Source organism: Rhamphochromis sp. 'chilingali' (assembly GCF_963969265.1).
Source record: "Rhamphochromis sp. 'chilingali' genome assembly, chromosome: 19".
NCBI classification, from domain to species: Eukaryota; Metazoa; Chordata; class Actinopteri; order Cichliformes; family Cichlidae; genus Rhamphochromis; species Rhamphochromis sp. 'chilingali'.
In genome coordinates, this window is record NC_137946.1 from 12,803,207 (window position 1) to 12,820,682 (window position 17,476).

The following is a 17,476-nucleotide window of genomic DNA, read 5'->3' on the forward strand; positions in this document are numbered from 1 at the left end:
GGCAGCACCGGAGTGTGGTACTGTCTACCACTTGTTAGAGCGGCAGACTTGAGAGTTGCTGCTAACTGACACAGTATGGTGTGAACTTCAGTTTTAGATATCTCTTTATTTTACATTACAAACGACTCTTTCTCTTTTAGGGTTTGTTTTCGGTCTTGATGACTCATTATTAGCCTCTCGATGTTTATGTCACCGTTTTATATTTTTTACTAACAATTTGGCGAATTCTTTTTAAGTGAACATCTATGTGACAGAGGATCGGTGTTACCCTGACATGGCTGAGTTACTGCCACAACAGCCGCAGGCGGGCGATATAGACCCGGACTTCGAGCCTCTCTCTCGCCCGCGGTCCTGCACCTGGCCGCTGCCCCGGCCGGAGCTCATCGACCCGGCCAGCTCCAACACATCCTCCCCAGCACCGTCTGTGCAGCAGGAGCCAGCAGCAAACGCCGAGTTCATCAGAAACCTCGACCTGGTGGAGGAGGACTATAAAGAATACTCAGAGCAGAAGCCGCTTTGCAATGCTTTTCAGTGCCGGGATAGCAACTGTGTGCATCATTACCCCCACCAACATCATCATCAACACCATCATCATCAGCTCCAACAGCAGCACCAGGTCCCGGGTCCACAGCTGTCGTCCCAGCAACAGGTGCCAAATCCTGGGGTCCCACCTTTGGGTGGACCCGGGCAAAGGAAGAGCAGCTCGTCCCGGCGAAACGCCTGGGGGAACATGTCCTACGCAGACCTGATCACCAAAGCCATAGACAGCTCACCTGAGAAGCGGCTGACCCTTTCTCAGATTTACGACTGGATGGTTAAGAGCGTGCCTTACTTCAAAGACAAAGGAGACAGCACCAGCTCCGCGGGCTGGAAGGTGAGTGTGTGCGTGCACGTGAACATTCGCTGTCAGTAGGATGTGTGCGCGTGAGCTGAGATGCATATATGCGCTGTAACCATCTTTACCACCACAGCACAGCAAGCAGCACCAATGAAAAAAGAGCCGCCAGCAGCAAAGCTGGACAAAATCATGATACCAAGAAAAGTTAGGGAGTGACATTTGAACGTGCTAGACTTTATATGCAGACAGTGGAAACTTGCACAAAACATATCAAGGCCACATCCTCATTAGCGTCTTATTGCACCGATTGCCACTGTAAGGCGTTTTGCACAATCTGCTGAGCAGGAAATGCAAAGGTTTGATGTGCAATTAATTGCCTTTGTAGTTAAAAAAAAAAAAAAAACCAGCCCTGTTTCACTCGCATTTAGAGACGTCGTGGCAGGATATTTACACCTTAAATTCTTAAACCTGTGATTTTATTTTATCTAGAAAACTTGGTTTGCTTCAGGAAAGTGACAGTATTCACTTTCACTGTGTGCACATAGTGCAACGCATTTGGTTTAGTATATTCACTCAGCACTCACATTTGTGCTATGCAAAGCAACCCATCACATTTTTTAAATATGATTATAACTTTTAATTCAGGATTTATTAGCAGTTAAGTAATAACAGGAGTAACCCATTCCTTTTCTCTTTTAACACCATGGTGGGATTTCAAACCTGTCCGATGGTGGTTAGCTTTTAGAGGGGCTGCTGATTTCTGGCTTCTGAGTAACCTTTGAAGTTTTGGAGTGGTTTCCTCTGTCAGTGGTAGCACATGCCTCTCTGCTTTGTCACTGAGGACACATGCAGCTCTAAAGCAGCAGAGGACAAACCAGCTGGTCTGACTGTAAACATCCCATAGATGCCACCAAGACTGCTTTTCTCTATATAAAGCAGAAACAAACTTCAGGTTTGTTTGAGAAAAACACCTGACTGAGCGATGTGAAATTGGGTTTTGACTGAGGATAAAGATGTGTAGGTATGCTCTGTGGATTCCCCCACCCCCACCCGCAAACACACCTATGTGGGAGCCAACCTGTATTATCACAAAACACATTGACTTGCGCAGCATTTCCACAGTCATGGAAACCCTGCTACCTCCCTGAAAACTGCAATTTGAATGTGCAGACCTGGAAATATTAAGTACAGGGGACGAGCTGTGAAAACATTTGCCTAATGCCTGCACAAACATGCTGATCCGGCCAGTGAGGATGTCACTCCACTCGTGATGGACAGAAGCCCGCAGACAAAGCCAAAGGTGGACCAACAGAAGACGCCAATTAAAGCCCGCACACGCCCAACAAAACGTATTCTGCTTGAGTTTTCAGTGTCGCAGCCTTTTCTGTAACCCCCTGCATTCTCTTGAGAGGTGATTTGAAAGTTGTCAGGAAATGCCTTTGGGAAACCTCAGTCATATATAGCTCCCATTGTTTTAACCCCCCACCACCACCCTACTTGAAAAGCTTTGTCACAGATTATTATATATACAGACTTTGTTAAACCTACTTCTTTTAAAAATCTGCACACTCTTGAATGTACAGGCACTGACGAATCGGCCTGTTTTTGTTTGAAATAACTGGAAGCTACATAAACAGCTCAATCAGTGCTGGGGAGTGTTTTCGAGGGGAAGGGACTGGCAGAAGGGGATGCTGGGAACTACGTCAAACATCCTCCATTCCTGAGTTGTGTGCTCATATCTTTGTGTCCCTGTCTTCTAGAGTTTCCTTAGCGGATGCTACGGCCTGGAGAAAGGGATCGCTGCTCTTCATCCTATCTCTTTCTTCTGCTCTCTCTCTCTCTCTTTGGGTTTCTGCTCACAGGGTTTGTGCTTGTTCAATAGGACCTTGAGATTTCTTTTACTAAAGGCCTTTGCTTTTTTTGTTTGGGGGGGGGGGGGGGGGGTCTTTAAGACACAAATTCGGGAGATAAATAATTGTATTGGTGCACTTTGTCTTTATGAAGAATGTCTTTCCCTTCCTTAGTCATAGAGATAAAGAGAAAGAACAAAGAGAAAGGTTCTGTTACCCTTCAGCGAGGCAGCGAACGCTTCTCAGTTCTCTATCAAGAGCAAAAGCTCATGATCATTCACATATTTTACGTATAATCAACACATCTTTGCTTCAGCCTCGCCATTCCTGAATGCTGGCATGCCCACCAGGCCTTGGAACTGCTGGCTTATAGTTATTTTTACACTTTCCTGTTAAAAAAACACGGCGGTTCCCCCACAATGAACTATGATGCATTTCCTGCCCGGTGGATGGAAAACAGTGCCATGTGTTAACATCCCCACCCTGCAAAACATGAGGGTCAGGGCAGGGGGGAAAAAAGAGGATGAATCAATAAGAGATCATATACACAGCATTTGTGTGAATCCAAGTCTATGCAAAATCACTTTTATATCATTTCAACATTTGTGCCACTTAAAAACGTAATTGCTGGTCTACTTGTTATGATTGTGCTTTTTGACATTTTTATTAACAAAGCAGTTTCGTCTCTTGCTGTAGTGATGCACAAAGATAAGCCAGGGATCTAATAGTGGGTGGAGGGCATTGCGCTTGATTGTAGCAGTACACCTAAAAAAGTATAGATAGGTGGAGCGCAGGGCAAGGGGAAAGGCACTGCCTCAGCAGCTTTCTGTCTACTGTATGTCATGGAGATTCTTTTGGTTTCCCCTCTAAATATTGTGTGGCAGCTCAGTGATCATGATGCCTTTGGGACAACAGAGGGCCCCTCCGTTAACTCGGGGAGGACTGGTTTCCCCTGGGATACTGGTGGGTCTGTGAGTAGCAGTGAACAGCTTGCAACGTACTTTTAGCGTTTTACTGGCAGTGCCACTGTTTTTCTCAATGAACTGTGACATTAGATAATGGAACAGGAAGTGACGCTCTTGAGTTTAACTGCCGCTGAAGTTCCGAGGTGTCACCCAAAAACATGTTGATTACAAAAAAGCGTTTCCCCCCCTCCGTTTTTTGAAGTTTTTGAAAACATTGCCCTGCAAATGAAAGAATATTTCGTTGGGTTGCTTTGGTGATAGCCTGCAGAGTTGAGTCTAGTGACTGTCTCCTGTGAAGAGGTTTATCGCACTATGTTATCTAGCGCAGGGGTCAAAAGGTCACCAAGCCTACAGATCTGCAATGTGTTGATTTGCCTGTCTCACGCCTGATGTATGCATATGACCATTCTGGAAACCAGTGACAAACAAGACTGAAGGTTTCAGGATGAGCCAAATGGCACAGTGGTAAAGGTCATCGTCCCTCAACTTACAGCCGATAAGAGCCAATAGCGGGACTGGAGTGATGGCAAAACCCAAACCAAAGTTCTTGGCAGGTTTTGCGGTGACCCATACACTTGCTTGAGTGCTATAACAAGATTTGTTCGATTTGTTTCCCAGTTTGAGTAGTGGATCTCCTTTTTCCAGCTTCTGTGACTAGAACTGTCCTGAATGAAAAGCTAGAGCCACGTTAATTTAAGACATTTTTTTAGACATTATAAATTTAAATCTCTTCCCCACTGGCTTCAGTTTTTAACCAAGTTTGTAATATTCTCCATTAGTGGATCACATAGTAAGGCCACAAAAATGTCTGTGTAGTAAAACCTTTTTACATTTATTGTAGAGATTAAAACAAAAAGAAATGGAAATTTTCATCCAGAACAAACATTGGTTGGTTTTGTCCACGACAGAATCTACTGGATGGGTTGCTATGAGAGATTTGACTCTGTGAGTGATAACAGGAGGTTTACATTTGTGGTTTTGAGTGAAATGTTTATTGAACTATTGGATGGAAATGCTGTGGTCAGCGGGCATTCACAGTTCTGCAGTTAAGAAAAAACATCCCTGATGGCCCCAAATATTATTTCTTCATATACAAACATTAAAGATTAAAATGTTGCTAAACACTGAGATATGAAACCTGGAACTGCAAACAACATCCTTTGTAAGTGAAACTGAGTAGAAACTTTCACCTGCTGCTTAAAACAACCCAATACTGCTTTCATAGGAATCAGGAGGAAAAGTAGCAGCCAGGTTCTGATAATCAGTGAATTTGACTAACTGAGCATCAGCAACTGTGAGCACTTCTGTAAAAGCAGTTGCTCTGACAGTTTGCTATTTGCATTCAGGTGTTTATAGCATGTCAGGAGTGGACGTCCCAGCAAATTCACACCAAGATCAGACTGTGCAATGCTCAGAGAAATTGCTCAAAACCCAGAGCTACATCTCAGACTCTACAGGCCTCAGTTAGAATGTTAAATGTTAAAACTCTCGACAGAAAAAGCCTCTTCTCTGTAAAATGAAAATAGCAACATACCTTAGTTTTGCAAAGTTGCATCTGATTAAACCACAAGACTTTTGGAATAAAGTCCTTAGGACAGAGGAGACCAAAGTGGACATGTTTGGCCATAATGCAGTACCACATGTGGCAAAAACCAAACACAGCATACCAGCACAAACACCTCATACGAACTGTCAAGCACGGTGGTGGAGGGGTGATGATTTGGACTAGTTTTGCAGCCACGGTGCCTAGGCACATTGTAGTCATGAAGTTGACCACAAAGTTCTCTGTATACCAAGTATTCTGAGGTCAAACGTGAGGGTGTCTGTCTGACAGTGGGTTCTGAAACAGTACTATGATCCCAAGCACAGCGGCAAATCTACAATAGAGTGACTAAAGAAAAAAAGGTAAGAATCAAGATGTTGTAATGTCCCAGTTAAAGTCCAGACCTCAACCTGACTAACATTCTGTGGTGAGATATTAATAGTGCTGTGCATAAACAAATGACCGCAAACCTGAAAGAACTGAAGCAACACTGTAAAGAAGAGTGAGCCAGAAATTCTCCACAGTGAGGTGAGAAGACTGACAAAGTCATACAGAAATTTTTACTTCCAGTTATTGCTGCCAAAGCTGGTTCCACAATCTACTAATGTTTGTGGGGTGTACTTAGTTTTACTTTCTTTTTCACATGACTCTATGTGGGCTGCACGAAAACAAACACAATCACAACAAGGAGCATTCACTGCATTAGATGCTAATGGATCATCTAATTTATTAATCAACCTTTGTTTCATTGTTGCCTTGTGAACTTTGTTAAGGACACTGACCTGAAAACTGGTAGCAACTATTAAAAGAAGCAAGAGAGAGAAAAAAAGAGTAACTGCCAGCTATTTGTCTCGGGATCACAAGGTTAAAAAGGGATGTCTGCCTCAAACTTAAGAGGCCCACTAAAAGCTTCAAGTAACCCCATGAAGAAAAGGAGGCTTGAGGCAGGGGCTTTCAAAGAGGAACGGCCATAGCTTAAGGGAAGGAGGGGAGCAATCAGCTGACTGGTTTGCTGGGGGCTGAGGCCTGTGTACTGTCTGCTGTCTACATGTGTGAGCCGCTGGAATCTGTGGCATGTGGATCTTTGCATTGTCCTCCAGCTTGTGCAGGATAATAATCAGCTCCAAATATATTATGTTCACAAAATGTACTTGGCCTCTAATCCATTATGCAAAATACAAAAGACGGGGTCAGAGGATGACAGAAATACATTTTTTTTAAAAGGTGACCTTTTCACCCGATGAAGTGTGCAAAGAATGCGGTTCATTCACAATAATTGGCTGAGATAGTCTTGTTATTTCTGAATATTCAAATATGATTGAAGTGCAGTGTTTGTGCTTAAATTATTGAATTGCAGATCTCTCCATTCGTCTTCATGATGCCATTGCAGAAACAGGTCACTTCCTTTGATGCTCACTGTTAATTAAGTAGTCTGCATACTGTATGTGGAGCTGTAAAGAGTTGCACTCTCTGCACCAGGCTCGCATGCTCTTCTTCTTCTGCAGGCTTTCTCACCTTTTTGCCGCCTTGTTAAAGCAAACCCAGGCCCTATGCTCACAGCTTTGTGCATCATAGGTCATAAGAGAAAGGGGGAGGGGTGCACAGGAAGGCAGCACAGGAAGACCGTAATCTCTGCAAGTGCTCGTTTTTCCTATTCTCTTATTTCTACCAGATAACTGCTTTGTAGTGGTAGTTACATGTTAGCAGAAAATCACTCCGATTTAGTCAAGTCTGGATTTTAATGTAAATTAAAGAAGCAGGGTGTTGGCCATGCTCATGAAGTCAAGCAGTATCAAATACATTTTCCAGTAACTTAACCTTTTAGCCTGTATTACCTAAAATCCTGCTTTGAAATTAAGTTTGACAGCAGTAAAATGGCTTTGCTGAGCTCTTTGTAGTCACTGGCAGCTACATAGATTAGCACACTTCCTAATTTCCCTGCTAATGTGATCTTGATTAATAGACAATTGTTCTTCCAGTTTCCTCATTCTCTACAACTTTGTTTGAAAACCTTTTGGCAGACACAGCACAAGCACTTTGTTTGAGTGCAGCGGAATCTATCACTGAGGTCAGTAAAATGTTGAAATGTATGCCTTAAAAAGACAAAAACACGAGGTACACCTTATGCTGATCCCCTCCCTTTTGCCTTCAAGCTTTTTATAGAATAGATTTAACAAGCTGTTGAAAACATTTCTTTAGAGATTTTGGTTCATATTGACATGTCAGCATCACACAATTGCTGCACATCCATAATGCGACACTCCCATCTTACCACAATTCAAAGGTGCTCCAGTGGATTGCTGTCTTGTGACTGTGTAGGTTATCTGAGAACAGCTGAGCTTCTGCTGGTATAACCAGTGTTGGTCAAGTTACTTGAAAAAAGTAATCAGTAACTAATTAATTCAATTCAATTTTATTTATATAGCGCCAAATCACAACATAAGTCGCCTCAAGGCGCTTCATAGATACAGAGAAAAAAAACCCAACAATCATATGACCCCCTATGAGCAGCACTTTGGCAACAGTGGGAAGGAAAAACTCCCTTTTAACAGGAAGAAACCTCCGGCAGAACCAGGCTCAGGGAGGGGCGGCCATCTGCTGCGACCGGTTGGGGTGAGAGAAGGAAGACAGGATAAAGACATGCTGTGGAAGAGAGACAGAGGTTAATAACAGATATGATTCAATGCAGAGAGGTCTGTTAATACATAGTGAGTGAGAAAGGTGACTGGAAAGGAAAAACTCAATGCATCATGGGCATCCCCGGCAGCCTATGTCTATTGCAGCATAACTAAGGGAGGATTCAGGGTCACCTGGTCCAGCCTTAACTATATGCTTTAGCAAAAAGGAAAGTTTTAAGCCTAATCTTAAAAGTAGAGATAGTGTCTGTCTCCCGAATCCAAACTGGAAGCTGGTTCCACAGAAGTGGGGCCTGAAAACTGAAGACTCTCCCTCCCATTCTACTTTTAAATACTCTAGGAACAACAAGTAGGCCTGCAGAGCAAGAGCGAAGTGCTCTAATAGGGTGATATGGCACTACAAGGTCATTGAGATAAGATGGGGCCTGATTATTTAAGACCTTGTATGTGAGGAGCAGGATTTTGAATTCAATTCTGGATTTAACAGGAAGCCAATGAAGGGAAGCCAAAACAGGAGAAATATGCTCTCTCTTTCTAGTCCTACTGATTACTTCCCCAAAAAAGTAATCCAGTTACTTTACTGATTACTTATTTTCAAAAGTAATTAATTACTTAGTTACGTGTTTTTTAAAAACACGATTTACAACCTGAATAGGTGATAAAGCGATAGATCTTTCAGCCCAATTCTACTTTTTCTACATAATCCATCATACAAAATTTTAAAAGTTTTAATGTTGTTTATCTTAAATTCTGACCAAATCATCCAAAAACTGAGACACATCAGACCAGGCAATGTTTTTTCAATCTTCTGTTGTTCAATTTTGCTCAACCTCTATAACTACTCTATAACAACTATAGCTTCAGACTCCTGTTCTTAGCTGAAAGGAGTGGTTTCTGATGTGGTCTTCTGCTGCTATAGCCTGTCTTCTTCAAGGTTCACTGTTGTCCATTTAGAGATGCTGTTCTGCATACCTTGATTGTAGCGAAAAATCATTGGAGCTACTATTCCCTTTCGATCAGATCAAAGCAAGCTGGCCTTTTTTCTGCTGCTCAGTGAATATTTTCTCTTTCTCTGACCATTCTCTGTAAACCCAAGAAATGGTTGTGTGGGAAAATCCCAGCAGAGCAGCATTTTATAAATCACTTCGACCAGCCTGTCTCGTACAAACAGCCATACAATTTTACTAAATCACTTAAATCAGCTTTCTTCCCCATGCTCAGTTTAGACTCAGCTGGTCATCTTGACCATATCGACATCACTAAATGCATTGAGTTGTGGCCATTTGATTAGCTGCTTAGTCAGTCGCATTAATGAGCAGTTGAACAGGTGTGACTAACAGCATTTATATTTGGTTGAATATATAAAAACAGTTGAATTTGTGAGCAACAAATTGCACCATTATTTACCTGGGCATTTTTGCAGCTTATCGTGGCTAGCGTTAGCGAATGTTAGCAAAGATTAGGACAGTACCTCTTGGCTCTCTTACTGGGAAATCAAGCAATCCAATGAGAAGGACTGAATAACTGTCAGCGATGAGCAAAAAACTGCACTATTTTCCATTTATAGGTTTTGCTGCTAACTGTGTAAAAGATAATGAAAAAATATAGCAGTGGCACAAATACAAACACAAATGCTTATCTACAGGGTTGCAATATCTAAAGGTTGAAAACCTACGCTAACATTTAGCATCAAAAGTCACAGTACACTTTAACTTTTAAAGCCTTCAAAGAAAAAAATTATATTTATATTTTCTCACGTTCTCCTGCCTGGGAAATTTACTGATGGGAAGACAAGGTCATTCTCCCTTCCCCCCTCCCCATCACTAACTACATGTAAGCTTTCATCATTGAGATAAAAACCAAGTTACTGATTTGAGAAGCAGCTGGTCTCCAGCAGTCAGCCTCCTGGGAGATCCTCTGTCCTGTCTGTGGTTGTAGCTGGCGCTGTATGTAAAATGCATAGACCAATTGCAACTGAGGCCACTTTCACTGAGGCCGCACCTGTTCTTGCAACCGAACCCTGTTTGTTTACTTACCCTGCGACCGTTACTGCAAGCCTCATGCTTCACTACACAAGAAACAGCAGCTGCGTCAATTAGATTGTTTTGAAGTCCAGTAGGAGGAGTCATTTCATGCTGCATTATGGATGATGGTGATGGATGACTCTCCTTACTCCAGCTCAGGTGTTCTACCGGGTATCTCACCTGAGTTGTGGCAGGTGCTGTTTTCTCCTTTCATGTGGGAAGCCTAATGACCCATTTCTGAGGACGAACTGAAAGTAGATTTTGTCCCAACTCAGTCTTTCCTGATTTCAGGATTTCTTGCATAAGCTGTCTAATGTCTCTTCCGTGCTGCACCGGTTTGTTTCAGGGGCAGCACTACTAAATGTCCTCAAGTGTAGAGCAGAAAATGTTGCAGATTTCTTTGTAATACTCTTCTGCAGACTTGTGTGGCATCACTTCTCTAAGAGGATCTTTGCTCTTAAACATTTATGTCACTTAAGTTTCTCTTTAATCTGGACCTCGTCACTACCCTGGTTGCCAAAGCAGGTCAGCGGAGGAAAAAATAGATTTCTCATGAAATGTTTTGCAACCACAAAAGCACACATTTTACTACTACAAAATATGCCGTAACACAACAGAAAAAAAAAAAGACTGGACCTTAGGCGGCTCTTTCAAAGAAATAATGATTGAGTGGGGCACCTCCTGAACTAAAAAGGAAGGGGAATTTTTGTTGTCTTTGAGTTGAGTTGAGGTTTGTCAAAGATAAGGCAGAGAAGAAAATTTCCCTTTCCACAGCACTGCCTTGCAGTGCACGATCTGTAGTAGGTGCTAATCAAAGGCTGTAGAGATTTGCATATCAACAGTGATCTCTGCCATGCGTGAGCGAGACTTCACATTTGGTTAGTGAAATAAATGTTGGTTTGCAGGCTTGAGTCTGTGCAGCACACTGCTAAGATGTCCGGTCCTGTCTTTAGTTACAGGAGATCATTTAAAAAAAGGAAAATGGGGAGAAAAGGGTCGTAAATCAAATGAGCATAAAATGCAATGATTGAATTGCATTTTGAAACCATACAACCTCAGGTCTCTTCAGTCTACATGTGCAGGATGTCCTCTGACACAGGAAGCCTCATTTAAAAGTCACTGGAGGAGAAGGGAGGAGTCTGGTTTTGGTGGTGGGGTGCAGTCCAAAGAAGCTGTTTTGGTGAGTCTCACGAAGCGGGTCTTACCCAGCGTGTCACATCTGATGATTCTCCTCCTCGCTCTTCCTTTGCCATCCAACCTGTTTGCATGTCCCCGTCAGCTCGTATGAGCAGCTCGTGTTTAGCACACAGTGAACTCATTGAGTTCACTCATTGAGTTCACTGCCGGCAATAACATCCTACAGTGTCGCCCTCCCCAACTTAGCTTCGAACTCTGTGACCTCCTCTTAGTTTCTGTTTAACAAAACAAAAAAAAAATCTAACTTGTGTACCGCTCTCTGTTTTCACTCTGTCAGTTTACAGTTTGAGGTTGAACTCATCTTTCAGCACCTTCTTATGACGACGGCACAAAAAATAATACTTGAAAAGCGTCAAAGTTGTTCCAATTTTGCAGTTTTTTCTGGTTTTATTCCTTGAATCTACTTTGATAATTTCCACTTTGAAATAATACTTTCACTGAGAGTAGTTTTATAGATTAGAAGTCATATTCCTGCCAGAAGCTTAACTTTAACCCCAAAATGTCAGAGACACACTGAGACAATCCATCTATTGTTTTGGATGAGAACATCTTTATCTCAGTGCTTTGTATATCCCTGCTGAATCCTGCGGTTGGGAACATCTGGGTTTAATAACTGCAGGGAGCTGCTTTCTTATTCACATGGGTGTTTAGGGGGAAATTCCATACTTGCACGTATTGTGTTACACTTTAGTCTTTCATTGTCCCCCCCATCAAGCTCAGCAAGTTGCATATTAGTGTCACAGAAAGACCAGTCTGTACAGTGTGTCTGTGCCATGTCTAACTGTCTTCATGACCTCCCGACCAACACTGGTTTTCTTCCTGAGAGCATTACCACAGGAGAAGTCTACTGCATCCTTTTTGGGATACATAACATGGCATTAAAAATCTACTGAATAAGGCTTTAGGTGTGTGCATATTTGGACGAGGACAAATTTGACCACATACAAAAAAAGAGAGCAGCTCAGTGATCTCAATGAGCTCTTTCAGAGGTGTAATTTTCGATGATGGGCACAGGCAAGATTAAGCAGTGATGGTTTTTTTTCTGTAACGTGTCTTCCAAATTACCCTGTTTTTTGTTGTTGTTTTTCTCGTTTTTTCACTGTTGTTTTTCACTTTGGATCCAAAGCGAACGGTGTTGTTGTTGCTGCTGCTGGGCTGCGCTGATTAAAGTCAGTGGAAATCACAGGAAACATGATTATAGTCCGCAGTGAGGAAAGATGGACACCCTAGTAAGCTCTCTCGTGGGCCTTCAAAACAATACAAGCAGTTAAAGCATGAGAAAAACTGATGAATACAACGTAAAAGTCAGAATGTATTCAGAAAACAGGAAAAATGTAAGGAAAAAAAAAAAAAGCAGACCGAGTGAAGAAACTAACGAGAAATGTTTCTTTGGTCAAATTTTGCACTATTATACTATAGTGTAATATGAATTGTCATCTATCTTTGTCACACTTGTGTCCAACATTTATCACCGCTTCCCTCTTTCATTGAATAGGTCCTGTATTTCTGGAGAAAAGAGTCTCTTAAGTTATGTTGCTGACGATACTTTATTTTGTTCAGTATCATATTCAGTGACAGGCACTGATTTATTAAACTGACCATGATATTTGTGTGAGGGAAAACTTACAAATGAATCACTTTTCTCCCATTCAGAACTCCATCAGACACAACCTGTCCCTGCACAGTCGCTTTGTGCGCATACAGAACGAGGGAACAGGAAAAAGCTCCTGGTGGATGCTGAACCCAGAGGGAGGAAAGAATGGAAAGTCACCTCGACGCAGAGCTACCTCCATGGACAACAGCAATAAGTTTGTCAAGAGTAGAGGAAGAGCCGCAAAGAAAAAGGTCTCTGCTCCTGAACTGAACCTTCATAGATATTTCAGCCAAATGTTTTTTTGTTTTTTTAATTCTGTTGAATCTAGATTACATGTACTCAGTGTTCTTGTGTTCTACTATCTCTAGATGGCTCTACAGGAAGGGCTTGAAGGAGGAGCAGGCAGCCCCAGTTCCCAGTACTCTACCTGGCTTGGAAGTCCAAACTCCCATAGCAACGAAGATTTTGACAACTGGAAAACCTTTAGGACGCGTACCAGCTCTGATGCCAGTACTCTGAGTGGTCGCCGTTCACCTTTCCCTTCTGAACAGGATGATGTGGGCGAGTCCGATGGCCACATAATGTATCCTGGAGTTGCTGGTGCTAAGATAACCTCTACCCTGCCCAGCCTGTCTGAGGTGTCTGGATCCATGGGCCAGCATCGCTCAGAAAAGGTCATGGATCTGCTGGATAACCTTAACTTGCTGTCTCCTAAACCCTCCCAGCTCAGCTCTGACTCCTCACACTCCCCGCGCTCCTCAAACGCCGGCATGCTTCAGAGTAGCCCCTATAACTCCACTGGACTGACCCCACACCAGCAGCAAGACTACCAGAAGTGCTTGTATAGTCAGGTGAGAATGCACTCCCTGTCCCCTGCTCCTATGCAGACACTTCCAGAGACTAAGCCCAGCTTTGGGGCTTACGAGAACCAGTATATCTTCCCTTCTGGGCTGCTGACAGGAGAACCAGACACCAGAAGGGACATGATGCACTCTGAAGTTGGGAGGGCAAGTTGTCCAATACCTACTTATAGCAGCCAAAGCCATGTGGGTGGTCATAATGGAGTAAAAATGATGAATCCCTCTCAGAGTCACCCACTTCCTCGTGTAAATCCACATACTCTGCATAGCCAGGGTCCAGCTGCCTCACAAGACTTGAATAGCTGTAACATGATACGCCTGACTAGCCATTCAGGGCCCTCTCTTCGAATGGCTGGTCCAAGGACGTGCATGCAGCTCCCCCTCGGACTCCCTCCACACACTAATGATGCCTCAGTGACCTACGGCAGCAGCAACAGCTACAGAGAACTCAACTCTGTACACCCACACAGTCATCATCATCAAGAGCACCTACCCAGTGATCTGGACAGTGTGCCTACTGAAAGGTTTGAATGTGACTTGGAGTCCGTCCTCCATGACACACTCATGGATGGTGGGGGGCTGGACTTTAATTTTGATCCAGCAGCTGGGCCTCATGGGTTTTCCCAGAGGGTGAAGACGACCACACACAACTGGGTGTCAGGGTAGCATCGCAGAGAGGTGAGACTGATCATTAGTCTGCCCTTAATTTCTTATACATATTACATTTTATTACAGATAACAAACATAAACACCCTCAGAGTGTTTGTCATCCCTGAACATTTTCCATTTCATTCACCCCCGCAGGTTTTTCTCCACATCACTCTACTGCTCACCTTCATTCAGAGAGTGGAATCCAAAGAAGCTTTCACCATCATTATCCACAGATCAGAAGAGGTTTATCAGTCATGTCCTGACGCAGAAATAAGACGCAACCATCACTGCAGTGAATATAAAACAGAGAGACAAGCCTGCATAAGTGAACTACTTGTGAACTTGCTCTCAGCTACCTATCAAAAACTGTATGTATGTTCAAAAGTATGTATGTTATAATACATAAGAAGGAACCAGCGTAACACGAATTTGTCTTTGTGCTACAATCACACACGGGGAAACAATGACTGCAGAATGACCAAGATTACTGCAACTGTGTACAACGAACGCGTGAATAAGTTCAAGTTTGAATTTGTTGCTTCAGAGACAGGCACCAGGTCTGCAACCACTTGCAGCCAATAGCCGTAAATGGCAATAAGATGGAGTCAGTTTGCTATCAGGTTGGAGGAGGTCAAGCTGGCAATTACATGCAATTTGTCTGCGAGAATATGGTAATTAACTGTGATAAATCTGTTGCTGTCTACATTAAACAGATTTTTACACAAACTACTTACATTCAGAGTCAAGCCAGAAGCTCGTAGATTTGAAACAGAAATTGTGATGTAGCTGCTGCAATTTAATTGCGAAATGACATAGGTGCTTGTCAACCTTGCTGTTATATAGGAACATAACAAGACTAGAACCAGTTGGGTTTAGTCCTCTTTTGCAAAGAAACTGATTTGTGTCTCATCAGTGCAGACTGACTCAAACTGATTATGATATGTTGTCAGTGTGTCTGCATTTATAAATCAGATAACAATTATTTGCAAACCTTCTGCAATCCGTGAGAGTAATAGCAGTTAGAGTCCGACAATGGTTGTTTGGTGACAGATTTCCTCCCACCAGGCAAACTGCAAGCACCGAGAGGTTGAGTGCTGAACCTCTGAGCAGCCACTTAGTTACCACAAGTACTTGCAATTGGTTTTCAACAGTAAAAAAAAAATCTGTGTGATCACCAGGTAATTACCATTCCTTTCTAGTTGCAATGAGGTTGCAGTCTTATTTTTACTCTAGCATGATTAGTGTAAAAGCTGTTTAGAGGCATTTTGTTAAAAGGTACACTGGGAACACAATAATTCTATTTTCCAACACACATTACTTTGTAGATCTTGAAAGATGATTTAAAAATAGTTCTTCACTTGCTACCCTGTGGTGCAAGGAGACAGCATCATGTAGGGTAACTATGAAGGCAAGACAGACAAAGAGGCATCTTCACCAAGATGAATCTTTCCACATTGAAAATAAGTTACATTATCAAGTAGTGGCATTTGATCAATTTTTTGAAATTAGAAGAACAATTTGGAAAATTAGCACCAGATTCTTCAAAAGAGGACTTGATAGCATGTAATCAGTATAGTATATGATTATGACCCAAATTAGTAAAGTATTTCAGCTTTTAGGGATTATATTTAGAAATGTGTTTTAGGAACCAGCCATCAACAGCAAAACAATTACACTGTCAACCAGGAGAAATCATTACAGTTAACTGATAATCAATAGATAAAGTAGTGTATCGTCTGATCAGTAATACCAATTACATTATAGAGGAAAAGCTGTGTATTGGAAAAAAGTGTATATCCACAAAAATATACCTCTGCATAATCACCACATACAAGTTTATGAATCAAATGATGTTGTGATACACTTCTGTCAAAACAGTATCAGCTATATGTTCTCACTATCAGATGTGATTAGACCTTGAAACATGAGCTACACCAAAATTGTTGCAGACCTACATTTTAGTAGTTGACGAATCTGCAAATTTTATTTTTTTTGATTAGTCAGCAATTATTTCAATAACTCTCAACTTCACTTCAAGTCTGCCCACCCTGTTGCCTCTACCCAAAGAAAATGAAAGTAATGACACAGAAAACATATGAATATGATAATAATCCAATTTATTTTTAACATTACTCAGTAGGACAGAATAAAAATGAAGTAAATAAAAATAAAGCAATACAAATTAAAGTGCTAGTAGTATTTAAACAAACAAACAAAAAAAAAACAATGCGCAAACTAAAAACGTCTCTCCGTAAGTTCAAATAAAGCTTCAAATTAAATCAAAAAGATTTTATTTTCCAGTCCAAAATAACATCTAGAAGAGGTTTACTATTCGAAATAAACGCTAATATTAATGTTAAAGAAAAAAGGGAGAGTGTTGCTACTCCAGTTTAAGGTTTTTACCATCGTATTTCACTCATTAGCTAACACAACTGAAATGGTGTTTGCTTAGCAAGCATCTTCCATGAGAAATTTCCGACAGGCAAGCTAACACAAACATTAACATAAACATAAACGAGGTATCAACGCGACGCACTAACGTAACTCTCTAAAACTGACCCGTTCAGAGTTAACGTCACCGCACCAGGGTGCTGACGGACATGCTCTTGTGCTGCAGTAGTGCTGTCGTGAAAGGTTTTGCACAGTCTGCAATTAACTTTCACATTTTTTTGCATTTTCTCCCCTCTTCCCCACGCCAGCTGTTTTACTTTTCGCGCTACGTTCTTCTTCGTTAGTACTAAATGCCGTATTGGCAGCCCATATAGGCGACACTGCCCCCATAGCTTCCTATAGTGTATTGCAGTTGCAAAAACATATTTACGTGGTTCTAGAATATGACCGTCGACGAATTTTTAAAGTCGATGTTATCGATTATGTCATCGTTGTAGCCCCACCTGAAACTATAAATAGGAAATTTATATACTGCATGTTTTGCTCTTTATTGTAATCTGTTAATTCTCGATTTTGAACTTTGTGAATCATATGTTTTGTATAATATCCTGTATGTATTGTATTGAGATGGCTGCAGTTTCTTAATCTAAATCTAAGAGAAGGCTCATATATAGATCTCCACCAATGCAAATGTTCTATTTTATGTTAATGTTGTTTTAAAGCAGTTTTTAACAGCATTAAAACAATTCTAGAGAATTTTAGTGTTTGGAAATACCTCTAAATACTAATGCTTCTTAAGTTTATTTGGCCTCTTGGGGGGAAAGGTTATCAGTGTAACAATCACTGCAACATATATTCAGTTTTTTACAGGATTACATGGACACTGTAAATTCTACCATGCGTTAAACATTTCTGTAAAAACTGTAC

General features: G+C 41.7%; 1 protein-coding gene across 1 annotated transcript; it reads left to right on the forward strand.

Annotated features, from left to right (window-relative positions):
- Nucleotides 1-48: 48 nt before the first annotated feature.
- LOC308386765 (forkhead box protein O1-A-like) lies at nucleotides 49-16,721 on the forward strand. Its single transcript, XM_080866527.1, has 4 exons — nucleotides 49-874; nucleotides 12,707-12,898; nucleotides 13,016-14,185; nucleotides 14,312-16,721. The coding sequence occupies exons 1-3, from the start codon at nucleotides 275-277 to the stop codon at nucleotides 14,171-14,173; spliced, it is 1,950 nt and encodes a 649-aa protein (XP_080722653.1). The 5' UTR covers nucleotides 49-274; the 3' UTR covers nucleotides 14,174-14,185; nucleotides 14,312-16,721.
- The last annotated feature ends 755 nt before the right edge of the window (nucleotides 16,722-17,476 follow it).